Genomic DNA, 13,421 nt, shown 5'->3' with positions numbered 1-13,421 from the left:
AGGCACACAGGGCCAACACCCGGCATCATGGTGTGGGGAGCGATCTCCTACACTGGCCGTACACCACTGGTGATCGTCGAGGGGACACTGAATAGTGCACGGTACATCCAAACCGTCATCGAACCCATCGTTCTACCATTCCTAGACCGGCAAGGGAACTTGCTGTTCCAACAGGACAATGCACGTCCGCATGTATCCCGTGCCACCCAACGTGCTCTAGAAGGTGTAAGTCAACTACCCTGGCCAGCAAGATCTCCGGATCTGTCCCCCATTGAGCATGTTTGGGACTGGATGAAGCGTCGTCTCACGCGGTCTGCACGTCCAGCACGAACGCTGGTCCAACTGAGGCGCCAGGTGGAAATGGCATGGCAAGCCGTTCCACAGGACTACATCCAGCATCTCTACGATCGTCTCCATGGGAGAATAGCAGCCTGCATTGCTGCGAAAGGTGGATATACACTGTACTAGTGCCAACATTGTGCATGCTCTGTTGCCTGTGTCTATGTGCCTGTGGTTCTGTCAGTGTGATCATGTGATGTATCTGACCCCAGGAATGTGTCAATAAAGTTTCCCCTTCCTGGGACAATGAATTCACGGTGTTCTTATTTCAATTTCCAGGAGTGTATGTTATGTGGACATGTGTCCGTAAACGCTTACTTTCCATGTTAGAGCTCATTTTATTACTTCTCTTCAAATCACATTAATCATGGAATGGAAACACACAGCAACAGATCGTACCAGCGTGACTTCAAACACTTTGTTACAGGAAATGGTCAAAATGTCCTCCTTTAGCGAGGATACATGCATCCACCCTCAGTCACATGGAATCCCTGATGCACTGAAGCAGCCCTGGAGAATGGCGTATTGTATCACAGCCGTCCACAATACGAGAACGAAGAGTCTCTACATTTGGTACCGGGGTTGCGTAGACAAGAGCTTTCAAATGCCCCCATAAATGAAAGGCAAGAGGGTTAAGGTCAGGAGAGCGTGGAGGCCATGGAATTGGTCCGCCTCTACCAATCCATCGGTCACCGATTCTGTTGTTGAGAAGCGTACGAACACTTCGACTGAAATGTGCAGGAGCTCCATCGTGCATGAACAACATGTTGTGTCGTACTTGTAAAGGCACATGTTCTAGCAGCACAGGTGGAGTATCCCGTATGAAATCATGATAACGTGCTCCATTGAGCGTAGGTGGAAGAACATGGGGCCCAATCAAGACATCACCAACAATGCCTGGCGAAACGTTCACAGAAAATCTGTGTTGATGACGTGATTGCACAATTGCGTGCGGATTCTCGTCAGCCCACACATGTTGATTGTGAAAATTTACAATTTGATCACGTTGGAATGAAGCCTCATCCGTAAAGAGAACATTTGCACTGAAATGAGGATTGACACATTGTTGGATGAACCATCCGCAGAAGTGTACCTGTGGAGGCCAATCAGCTACTGATAGTGCCTGCACACGCTGTACATGGTACGGAAACAACTGGTTCTCCCGTAGCACTCTCCATACAGTGACGTGGGCAACGTTACCTTGTACAGCAGCCACTTCTCTGACGCTGACATTAGGAGAATTGCCTCGTCCATTGCAGGTGTCCTTGTCGTTCTAGGTCTTCCTCAGTCGCGAGTCATAGGCTGGAATGTTCCGTGCTCCCTAAGACGTCGATCAATTGCTTCGAACGTCTTCCTGTTGGGACACCTTCGTTCTGGAAATCTGTCTCGATACAAACTCACCGCGCCACGGCTATTGCCCTGTGCTAATCCATACATCAATTGGGCATCTGCCAACTCCACATTTGTAAACATTGCACTGACTGCAAAACCACGTTCGTGATGAACACTTACCTATTGATGCTACGTACTGATGTGCTTGATGCTAGTACTGTAGAGCAATGAGTCGCATGTCAACACAAGCACCGAAGTCAACATTACCTTCCTTCAATTGGGCCAACTGGCGGTGAATCGAGGAAGTACAGTACTTACTGACGAAACTAAAATGAGCTCTAACATGGAAATTAAGCGTTTCCAGACACATGTCCACATAACACCTTTTCTTTATTTGTGTGTGAGGAATGTTTCCTGAAAATTTGGCCGTACCTTTTTGTAACACCCTGTATATGAGGAACACATCTGACACCTCTGTTGTCTGACGCCATGACGGAAAAAATATCTTATTGCGACACGTGGCGACGTCACGAAATACGAAACTTTCTTGAGATTTTTTTCTACATTGGTCTGAAACATTAGTTTTTCTTTTGTACCTGTGTTAATTAAGTATGTACCACTTTTTAAGTTCCGCTTTTTATAGGTCCCTGATCTGTTATTTTTGTCTGCTGCTGTCTGTCCCCTTAGCTGTGTGGTCAGCGCCTGTGACTCCCATGCAGAGGGCCCGGGTTCGATTCCCAGCCGGGTCGGAGATTTTCTCCGCTCGGGGACTGGGAGTTGTGTTGTACTCATCATCATTTCATCATCATCGATACGCAAGTCGATCAATGTAGCGTCAACTATAAAGACTTGCACCTCGGCGGCCTAACTTCCCCAGGTGAGGACTCAGTACCATACGATCACATGTCCTTCATTACTTAAGGCAGTAAATGAGTACACTGCACAAAAAATTAGTCTACCAAGGTATCATCTGCGCATAGCGTTAAACGTCTCATTGGACTGCCTGTGCAGTCATCGCCTTGCAATATTTGTGTAGTGTTGGCAGAAGAGCCAACACCGTGTTACTATCGGAGGCCGAAATGCACGCGTTTAGTTCTCGCAGGCTGGCGTGAGGAGGGAAGGACTATACTGACGCGAGGTCTGGGACATGACAAGGAATTAGAATTCAGAAAGCGGACGTAATTAGTGAGATACTTAACTTTAATCCATTAATGATGAACGTCGCTCTTGACGGTACATGAGTCACAATATTATCTGTTCAGAAAACATTCTTGAAGAATATGGCGCCTTGCTAGGTCGTAGCAAATGACGTAGTTGAAGGCTATGCTAAACTGTCGTGTCGACAAATGAGAGCGTATGTAGACAGTGAACCATCGCTAGCAAAGTCGGCTGTACAACTGGGCCGAGTGCTGGGGAGTCTCTCTCTAGACCTGCCGTGTGGCGGCGCTCGGTCTGCAATCACTGATAGTGGCGACATGCGGGTCCGACGTATACTAACGGACCGCGGCCGATTTAAAGGCTACCACCTAGCAAATGTGGTGTCCGGCGGTGACACCACAATTTGAAAAGAGGCAAAATCGCACGTCGTTGAAGTGCACTACGTACCTCTAGTCGGCTACTGACCTATTTCTGTGTTGCTTGTCCCGTTGAAGGCACGCAGCTTTATGTGCCGCTGCACGACACCTGACTCATAACGTCCATTATAAGCATATCCCTCCGCAAAATCCGCTCGTAAACTGTTTGAAATGGACCTGCGTTCGCTGGCAGTAGTAATTCCTGTTGGGTTTGAAGCCGATCGTCACTGGCAAGGTGTGGTACCCTGCTCGTTTTGCTTGTTACACGACTTGGGGTGGTACACCATTCACTATAGACACGATGCAGAGTCCACGCTGATATTAGTAAATCGGGTAACTTCAGATACAGTATGGTCATGGGCACGTCCAAACACAAAAGCTCCGTTCTGTCACGCATCTACATAGATACGTGTCAGTGCGATGATTCCATACAATCGTCTGGCACATGCACGCCACATAACTGCCATACATAGCTTACGTCAGCAGTACCAGATATGTAGTGATCCAAAGCCACCAATATGCTCATCTATGAGACAGGGAGGGGAGGTTATGATATTGTGGCCAGTAAGCTCCCGTGGACGTAACTTGCCTAATTCTCCTCATCCCCGTTGGCAGGCCTAGCACAATGGTTAAACCACTAGACCCGTAGCCTAGAGAAGACAGTTTCAAATCTTTGTCCGATCATAGCAATTTAGGTTCCTTATGGTTTCACTTTGGACCAATGCCGCAACAGCTTCTTCAGTAAGAAGGGGGATAACTTTTTACCACGTACGAGATCAACATTTTAACCATTACAAATGGTCGATTCCGACGAGATTAAATTGTATCATTCCTTTTCTTTTGTGACTAGTAAGGGCAAGACGCAGAGCGGGCCCTTCCCTCAAATTCGTTCTCTGTTCAGTGTGATTTAGTAAACGTTGCTGACAGTGCTCAAACATCTCATTAAGGTTATGTAGGCCATACTTAGGCGAGTGTGTAAGAACAATCTATGATTTTCCGTTGTAACTGCAACATTGTTACTATGACGCGTTCTCCCTGCACATTCGTTGTTACATCGTTTGTCGATGAGCAAAACTATATCCCTATCCCTGACGACAATTTTCTGTAAAATTAAAAAACATTATTTTTCGTCACGTACAATGACTTATTTAGGGATCGCCACGCTCCATTGCGCAAAACAACATAATTTTCATAAGTGCCTACAGTGCAAATCCAGCCCTTCGTATTCGTTATATTCAGGAGGCTATGGTCGTAAGCTCTGTTATTAATTCCGTGTTTTTTACTCGCTTAAAACGCTGAGTCAAACGTTTTCGGTTTAAGTTTGACATGTAACTGCTACAACGTTAAATCTGTGAATTGCGACGGTATTGTTGTCGGTGGCTATGAATCCAGAACAGTAGGAATAACACCAAGTGCCTTCTCTCAACTTTATTGGTGGGTAAAGCACAATTTTCTGCCGCAACTAAAAAATCTAGAAAGCTAAGTGGTCTCATACCCCTTTCTGTTGAAAACAAATAACATTATCAGATTACACGGAATAATTACATTTCAAAAACAGAATGGCCCAAGGGGGCCGATTGAGCCATTTTCGTACCCTTCTACGGATACAAATGTAATTTCATTGAACGGTTTACCACGTGTTAAGTACACAATGGCGAATATATTTAAGTGATTAACACTGAAAGATCACAAGGTAATGTAAGCGCGAGATAAGCCATTAAACAAGTGTAACCACCAAAATGTTGAATGCAAGCACGCAAACGTGCGTACTTTGCGTTGCATAGGTGCCGGATGTAAGTTCGTGGGATAAGCTCACTGCCTGTTGCACTTTTTATGTGAGTACAGGCACAGTTAATACTGTTTGTGGATGACGCTAAAGATGTCGTCCGACTATGGCCCACAGACCAGGCGATTGGGCAGGCCGAGGTAACACGTCGACACTCTGTAGAGCGTGTTGGGTTACAACAGTGGTATGTGGGTGAGCGTTATCCTGTTGGGAAATACCCCTGAAATGCTGATCATGAATGGTACCACAATAGGCCGAATCACCTGATTGACGTACAAATGTGCAGTCAGGGTGCGTGGGATGACCACGAAAGTGCTCCTGCTGTTATACGAAATCGCACCCCAGACCAGGTATAAAGGTCGAGTGGGTACAGTACCCAGACAGGTTTGCTGCAGATCGTCAACTGGTCTCCCTCTAACGAACACACGGCCGTTGCTGGCACCGAGGCAGAACCAGCTTTCATTAGAAAACACAACAGACCTCATCCACCCTGCATCCTGCCCTCCAGTGAGCTCTCGCTTGGCACCACTGAAGTCCCAAATGAAGGTGGTTTAGGGTCAGTGGAATGCCCGCTACAGGGCATCTGGCTCGGAGCTGTCCTTGAAGCAACTTATTTATAATAATTCGTTGTGTCACCACTGTGGTGCCAACTGCTGCTCAAACAGCTGGTCCAGATGCAGTACAATGCATCAGAGCCGAACCCCGAACACGATGGTCTTCCCTCTCGGTTCCCAAATGGCTCTGAGCACTATGCGACTTAACTTCTGAGGTCATCAGTCGCCTAGAACTTAGAACTAATTAAACCTAACTAACCTAAGGACACCAAACACAGCCATGCCCAAGGCAGGATTCGAACCTGCGACCGTAGCGGTCGCGCTGTTCCGGACTGAAGCGCCTAGAGCCGCACGGCCACTCAGGGCCGGCTTCCCTCTCGGTAGAGCCATGTGGTAGTCCGGAGCCCGGTCTTCTTCCGACAGTACATCCCCATGACCACAACTGCCAGCAATCATGTACAGTGCCCACATTCCTTTCAAGTCTTTTTGCAGTATCGCAGAAGGAACATCCAGCTTCCCGTGCCACTGTAACACGATCCCATTCAAATGCAAGGAGGTGTTGATAATGGTGTTTTTGTTACCTTAAAGACATTCTTGAATAACATCAACTCACCACGTCCAATCTCAAAGGTGACTAACGCTCACGGCCCTTACAGCATGTATTTAAAGTACTTTTGATTTGCATTCTCATAGTGGTGCTACTAGCACCACTCTTATGCGACTGGGGCGAAATTTAAATAAACATCATCTTTCAGTCGTAGAAACATGCTTACCAACTTTCGTTCATGTAGCATAACTCCTTCTTCATATTGTAATTTTCTCCCTTCCCTATATTTGTCCCTATAAAAGGAACTAAACATTCGTCTCTGGCGATTAGTTCATTATCTCAAATTGCTCAGTTTAGGATTCTCTACATTTACAGGAAAGAGGCTGCAGTTATGAGAGTCGAACGATATAAGAAAGCTGTAGTTCTACATCTACATTTATATCCACATACATTCCACGCAAGGCACCGTATGGTGCATGGCGGAGGGTACCTTGTACCACTACTAGTCGTTCCTTTTCCTGTTCTGCTTGTAAATAGAGCTTGGGAAAAACGACTGTTTATATGTCTCCGTACGAGACCTAATTTCTTGTATCTTCGCTGTCCTTGCGCTAAACGTATGTTGGTGGCAGTGAATCGCTCTGCAGTCAATTTCAAATGCCAGTCCTCTAAATTTTCTGAACAGCGTTTCGCAGAAAGAAGAAAAAGAAGTAAGACAGTGTTGTAACCTCTCCCCAGTATTCTGTAATCAGTACACTGAGCAAGCATTAAAGGAAACAGAGGAGATATTTGGAAGGGACTTAGAGTTCAGAGGCAAGAAATAAAAAACTTTGAGGTTTCCCGATGACACTGTAACACTGTCAGGAACGGCAAGATCTTGGAAGATTAGTTGAATGAAATGGATAACGTCTTGAAGAGAGGTGATGAACGCCATCAAGAGTAAAGAGCAAGTAATGGAATGTAGACGAGTTAAATCAGATGTTGATAGATTTGGATTACGAAATGAGACACCAAAAGTAGTAAAAGAGTCTTGCTATATGGGTAACAAGATAACTGACGATGGCCGATGTTGTGAGGATACAAAATGCAGATTGGCTTTTCCAAGAAAAGCGTTTCTGAGAAAGAGACTTTTGTTATTATCGGATGAAAATTTAAATGTTAGGCAGTCTTTTCTGGGCGAATTTGTGTGGAATTTAGTTTTGTATGAAAGCGAAGCGTGATCGATAAACAGCGCAAACAAGAAGAGGATAGAAGCAATTGGAACGTGGTGCTATACGAGAAGGCTGAAGATTAAACGAAAAGATAAAATAAGTATGGAGTTACTGAATGCAAATGAGGAAAGTAGAAATTTGTGGCACAGCTTGACTCAAAGAAAGGATCGGCTGACTGAACACATTTTGCGGCATGAAGGACTCGCCTGCTTGATAATGGAAAGATGTTGATAAAATTTGTAGCGAGACACCGTGGCACGAGCACAGTAAGCAAGTTCAGATGAATGTATGTTGCAGTAGTCATGCCGAGATGAAGAGGGTGAAACAAAATAGACTAGCGTGGACAGCTACATCAAATCAGAATTACGACGAAAGACCACAACGACAAGACGCTAGGAAGGTAGCAGCGGAGCCGTATCATTACTCCATCTTTTACTCCACACGCAGATGGAGGGCAAGAAGAACAGTTGCCTGTCCCGCTGTGCACGAGATCGAACTTCACTCATTACACCAATTCTGGCATTCCTCCTTATGTGTGATGGAGTCTAGTCCTACACTGTGGCGACAAAAGACATGGGATACCGATTTACACATATACCGATGGCGGTAGTATCGCGTACACAAGGTATAAAACGGCAGTGCATTCGCGGAGCTGTCATTTGTACTCAGGTAGTTCATGTGAAAAAGTTTGCGACTCCCATGACGGGAGTTAACACACTCTTAAAGCGGAATGGTAGTTGTAGCTAGACGCATGGGACATTCCATTTCGGAAACCGTTAGGGAATTAAATATTCCGAGAACCACAGTATGAAGACTGTGGCCGGCCGAAGTGGCCATGCGGTTAAAGGCGCTACAGTCTGGAACCGCAAGACCGCTACGGTCGCAGGTTCGAATCCTGCCTCGGGCATGGATGTTTGTGATGTCCTTAGGTTAGTTAGGTTTAACTAGTTCTAAGTTCTAGGGGACTAATGACCTCAGCAATTGAGTCCCATAGTGCTCAGAACCATTTTTTTTTTTAAGACTGTGCCGACAACTCCAAATTTCAAGCATTACCTCTCACCGCGGACAACGCAGTGACTGACGGCCTACACTTTAACGGCCGGGATCAGTGGCGTTTGGGTAGAGTCATAGCGCTAACACACAAACAACACTGCGTGAAACAACCGCAGAAATCAATGTGAGACGTACGGCGAGCGCAGTTGTCAGGACAGTGCGGCGAAATTGATGGGTTATGGTAGCAGACGACCGACGCGAGTACCTTTGTTAACAGCGCGACATCGTCTGCAGATCTTCTCCTGGGCTCGTGATCTTAGTTGTTGGACGCTAGACGACTGGAAAACCGGGGTCTAGTAAGGTGAGTCCCGATTTCGGTAGGTAAGAGCTGATGGTAGGGTTCAAGTCTGGCGCAGACCCTACGAAGCCATGGACCCAGGTTGTCAACAAGACACTGTGCAATCTGGTAGTGGCTCCATAATGGTGTGGGCTGCGTTTACACAAAATTGACTATGTCCTCTGGTCCAACTGCACCCATCATTGACTGGAAATTGTTATGTTCGGACTCGTGGACTTCATGTACGAAGGCTGTCCAGAAAGTAAGTTACGATCGGTCGCGAAATGGAAACGACTATGAAAATCCGATAAAGCTTTGCAAAGATGTGTTGGGCAGTGTCTCTAGTATGACTCTAGGTAGAATTATGTCGCTCTTTTCATTCCTGAGCTCTTAGTGAGCGCGTAAAGATGTTATAGAAAATAGTGTCTCCCGCCAAGTAGTACGAGGGCCTGGTGAGAATTTTCCCCTGAAGCTATGCAACGAACATTACATAACTGTCGTGCGGTTTCTTCTTCAAGACAATTCTCAGCCTCATTCGGCAGGGGCAATGAAGATGTTCCTGCATCGTTTCAATTCGAAATGTTTGGTTACCCACAATACAGCCCGTAATTGTCTCCCACTGAGTTTCATCTCTGCTGAAACGAACCGCTGGTTATGAAGACAACATTTTGGCACAGACAACGAGCTTTAGGCCAGCGTAGAGAATTGGCGGAAAGCAATGGCGGCTGCCTTCTATGATGAGGGTATTGGAAAATTGGTACAACGCTACGACGAATGTCTGAGTCAGAACGGCGACAACGTAGAGAAGTAGCTGAAAGGTGTAGCTAACTGTTACAAATGAAACATTTCTGATTTTCACTGTGATTTTCATTTCGCGATCAATCGTAACTTACTTTCTGGACAGCCATCGTATATAAACAACAATGGAACGTTTGTGTATTACAATGCACCATGTCACCCATCCACAATAGTTGGTAACTGGTTTGAAGAATATTCTGGTAAATTCGGGCGAATGATTTGGCCGCCCATGTCACCCATTATGAATCCCATCGAACATCCATGGGACATAAATGAGATGCCAATTTCGAACAAAATCCTGCGCCGGCAACACTATCGCAATTATGGACGGCTATAGAGGCAGCATAGCTCAATATTTCTGCACGGGACTTGCAACGGCTTGTTGAGTCCATGCCAGGTCGAGCTGCTACAATAAGCAGGGTAAATGAGGTCCGACACGGTATTAAGAGGTATGCTACGTCTTTTTTCACCTCAGTGTATGTTCCTCGACTCCTCTTGGAAGGTTTTGCGCTTGAATTTTAAGAGCGGTCTCTTTTTTGCCATACGTGAGTCTTTGCTTTACCTCGTGCCACTGAGTTTGTCGTGTTTAAGATACTGAATTGCTGCAGCATTTTTTTCATCCTCATAGACACCATAAGACTCAGTTGCCTCATATGTAATCCTTGGGAAACTAGGAGCATCCCCTGCGTTACAGCTGGTGGGTGCATTGAACTGGAAATTCCAAAGCACCGTTTCTTAATAGCACATACTCTACTGTCTTCACGGATACATTTCCTCGCATAATTCCCTTATTACAATTTCTTACAATCATAAAACACATTTGTAATGCTCTTACGTGTCCATGAAATACAGTATGCAATGAATAACAACGTGAATAATACTCTTTTCTGTTTCAGAGGTTTCACAATCCGGTGGAGGTCTTCCAGGAGCTACAGGAAGATGAGGAGCCCTGCTACGGGAAAAAATGCACTTCCAACGAACATTGCTGCCCGGGAACAGTCTGCGTGGACGTAGATGGAAGTGAGTATATTACTCACTGCTGCTGGTCTCATCACTTTCGTAGCTTCCGTAGACACCCTCTAGGCTGCCACAATGATTCTCGTCTGTATATGCACTGAAACGACATGACGTCACACTGACTTAAGTACATTCGAGACTAGTCCAGTGTAACTAAAACCGTATCTGTAAAGAAAGTCTTACTGATGTGTGGCAGTGTCACTTTCTTTTGTAGTCACTTCAATTCTACATGGTAACCAATGCTGGTAGTTGAGGGTACTTCTCAAACAACCGCCATTGTTCATGGCTGACAATGTGTGACAGCACTCGCTACCACACATATAAACTTCTTATAGTTGTCTCTCTATCACAATAAATAGCGACTTAAGGGCAATTTGTCATTCGTAACACTGAGACAACTTTTCATCTGTCCTCGGTGTAGGAAGCCGCAGGAGGAATTGTATGTCGGATGGCACTGAAAGAAATGCATACTCTAGAAAAGTTATCGCAGCGAGAACTCCATTGTAAGTCCATACTCTATCCCATACCACAACGAAATTAATATTCCTGTCAGGTTCTATCGAGACAAGTTTAGGTTATCTTCTATTGCAATCCTCTTACCAGTTTTCAAATTTTCCTTTTAAATATTCTTCATGGAAGCTTTTTCATTGACACTCTGCGGTACTTTATCACACCGATCAAGCACGTTCTTCGTCCGAAAAGATGAAAAATCGTAGCGTTAATGTAACATTTAAAAAGGTACTCCTATACCCTACATTTTGTATTCCAGCTCAAGTTAACATTTTACTACAGCTGTGTTTCTGTGCTTCTACATATACCTCTACAATAGACGAAACCCATAGGCAGAATAGTGGAGGGTCGACTGTGTACCAATATCATTTTCCCTTTTCTTCCCCACTGGCGGGTACTGACGCGAGAAGAACAACTGTAAGCATGCCTCCAAGATCTGATCGACTTTTTTTTCAGATTTCATCACTATCATCATTACGCAAAGTCTGTGGGAGTAAGGAATATCTTTCTGATACGTCTTGGTTAGTGTATCCTTGATCTTCCGAAAACCCATACTGCTTAAACAAATTCTTGCGGAATGGCATAACTTGTCTTTAAACATCTAACACCTCATCGGTTAATAAAGGCTCCCAGAGTAAAAAAATCATACACAAACGACCAACAAACGAATTGTGTATACGATTTTCATTTTGGATGGACAGTGATTTCAAATAATGCTATTGCAATCAGTATCTAGTTATTTCGCCAATTTACGAGAAAATCCTACAGTTACGTACGCAGAGCTCACTTTGCAAACTTTGCACCAAGCAGTGTTCAACAGTTCTTCGGGAGGGATTTAAAAACAATCTTCAAGTGAACTATATAACTGCGTCGAGGGAGCAGCCCCATTTGCCGCTATGCTATAGGAGACATGGTTCCATAACTCCCTCATGACATCATTTGGCATCTGTTTTATAGCCAATAGTCTCATTAGGAAGAACCAATATCCACAATTAGTGAGAGTCGATATCAGTGCCTAATGCTTTCACAAGAGACCCTTCTAATTTAGACGGCCTCTGTAATCATAATATGAAGTACCTCTGTCTTCTATAGTGTTGTGGAGCAAAGTGTGGGTGTTCAGCTGGAGAAACCATCATGAACTAATTTTCTCACATTGTTTATCTCAACAACATGCCGAATGTGCTCACAATCTGATAAAACAACAGCACGAAGTGGCACAGTGGTAAGACAGTAGACTTCCTTGCCATGTCTCCCTATACCGAATATCTACTCTATCTGCAAAAATATCATCGTTGTCAATATGTTAAACAACAATCACCATTCTCCTTTTCCTGAAACCTTCCATAATCCCAAATGAGGTTTCCCTCTGATATTTATTTCATTTCAATTTATTACTTTAGGTCGGTTATACAACTTGAGCCACATACTGAAAAACAGCTTAGTGACAATATGTAACTACAGTGTCTATGAGGAACATTATCTGGAACATTATCTTACAGGTTATGTATCTTCAAATATTTTGCAATCTTTTGTGAATCCGATTCTCTTCGCCTTGCAGTTCCTTTTAATTTCATTTATAGCTACATCTTTTTATTTTGTTTTCTACAGATATGTGATAATGACAATGTCTGAAACTTATTATACTGGAGTAGTAAATACACCTTCATCACACTGAACGACTTTACCCAAGGCTACCTACTTTAGATTTAGCAGACTTCACGTATGTTGTAACGTGGTTCCATAACAGCTGCCTGACTTCATGTCGCAACTACGTTACAGCCAACTGTTTCATTAGGAAAAACTAATATCCACACTTAATGAGAGTAGCTCTAAGTGCCTAAAGATTTCTCAAGGTTCACTTATACTTTAGATGGTCTCTGTAGTCATAATATGAGGTATGTCTGTCCTCTGTAGTGTTGTGGGGCAACATCATTCACACTCTTTAATGCCACCACTAAATTATTTCAAGTGCGTATGTTCAGGTGGAGGAATAATGTTGAACTAGTTTTCTAGCCCTGTTATACTTAATGAAATGACGAATGTACCTACACCCTGATGAATATACCGAGTGAGGTAGTGCAGTGGTAAGACAATAGACACGCATTCGGGAGGACAGAAGTTCTAATCCCTGTCTGGCCATCCACATTTATATTTCTGTGCTGAGCCTAAATCGCTTAGGACAAATACATGGATGGTTCCTTTGAAATGAATATATCTGACTTCCCTGCAATGCTTCTCTAATCTCAGCATGAGCTCCATCTCTAACGACCTCTTTGTTGTAAGGGTGTTAAACCCTCATCTTCATTCTCCTTCATAATCCATACCCAGGTTGTCGAGTTGTGAGAGTTATCATTATCCCGTTGGTATGTGATATTCTCTGTTGGTGTGGCTGTGTATCAGTCTGGTGGGAAGTGTGAAGTGTGTGA

The 13,421-nt window shown here is 44.4% G+C and overlaps 1 protein-coding gene across 1 annotated transcript in view; it reads left to right on the top strand.

Annotated features, from left to right (window-relative positions):
• Positions 1–13,421, top strand: part of LOC124554793 (ITG-like peptide) — a 90,023-nt gene that overhangs the window by 37,114 nt on the left and 39,488 nt on the right. The window contains exon 3 of the mRNA XM_047128445.1: positions 10,365–10,488. Coding sequence (XP_046984401.1) covers positions 10,365–10,488 — 124 coding nt within the window. The remainder of the gene's footprint in view (positions 1–10,364; positions 10,489–13,421) is intronic.

Source organism: Schistocerca americana, chromosome X (assembly GCF_021461395.2).
Source record: "Schistocerca americana isolate TAMUIC-IGC-003095 chromosome X, iqSchAmer2.1, whole genome shotgun sequence".
Classification (NCBI taxonomy): domain Eukaryota; kingdom Metazoa; phylum Arthropoda; class Insecta; order Orthoptera; family Acrididae; genus Schistocerca; species Schistocerca americana.
The sequence above is the reverse complement of the archived record's forward strand: the minus strand, read 5'-3'. Positions and strand labels throughout refer to the sequence as shown.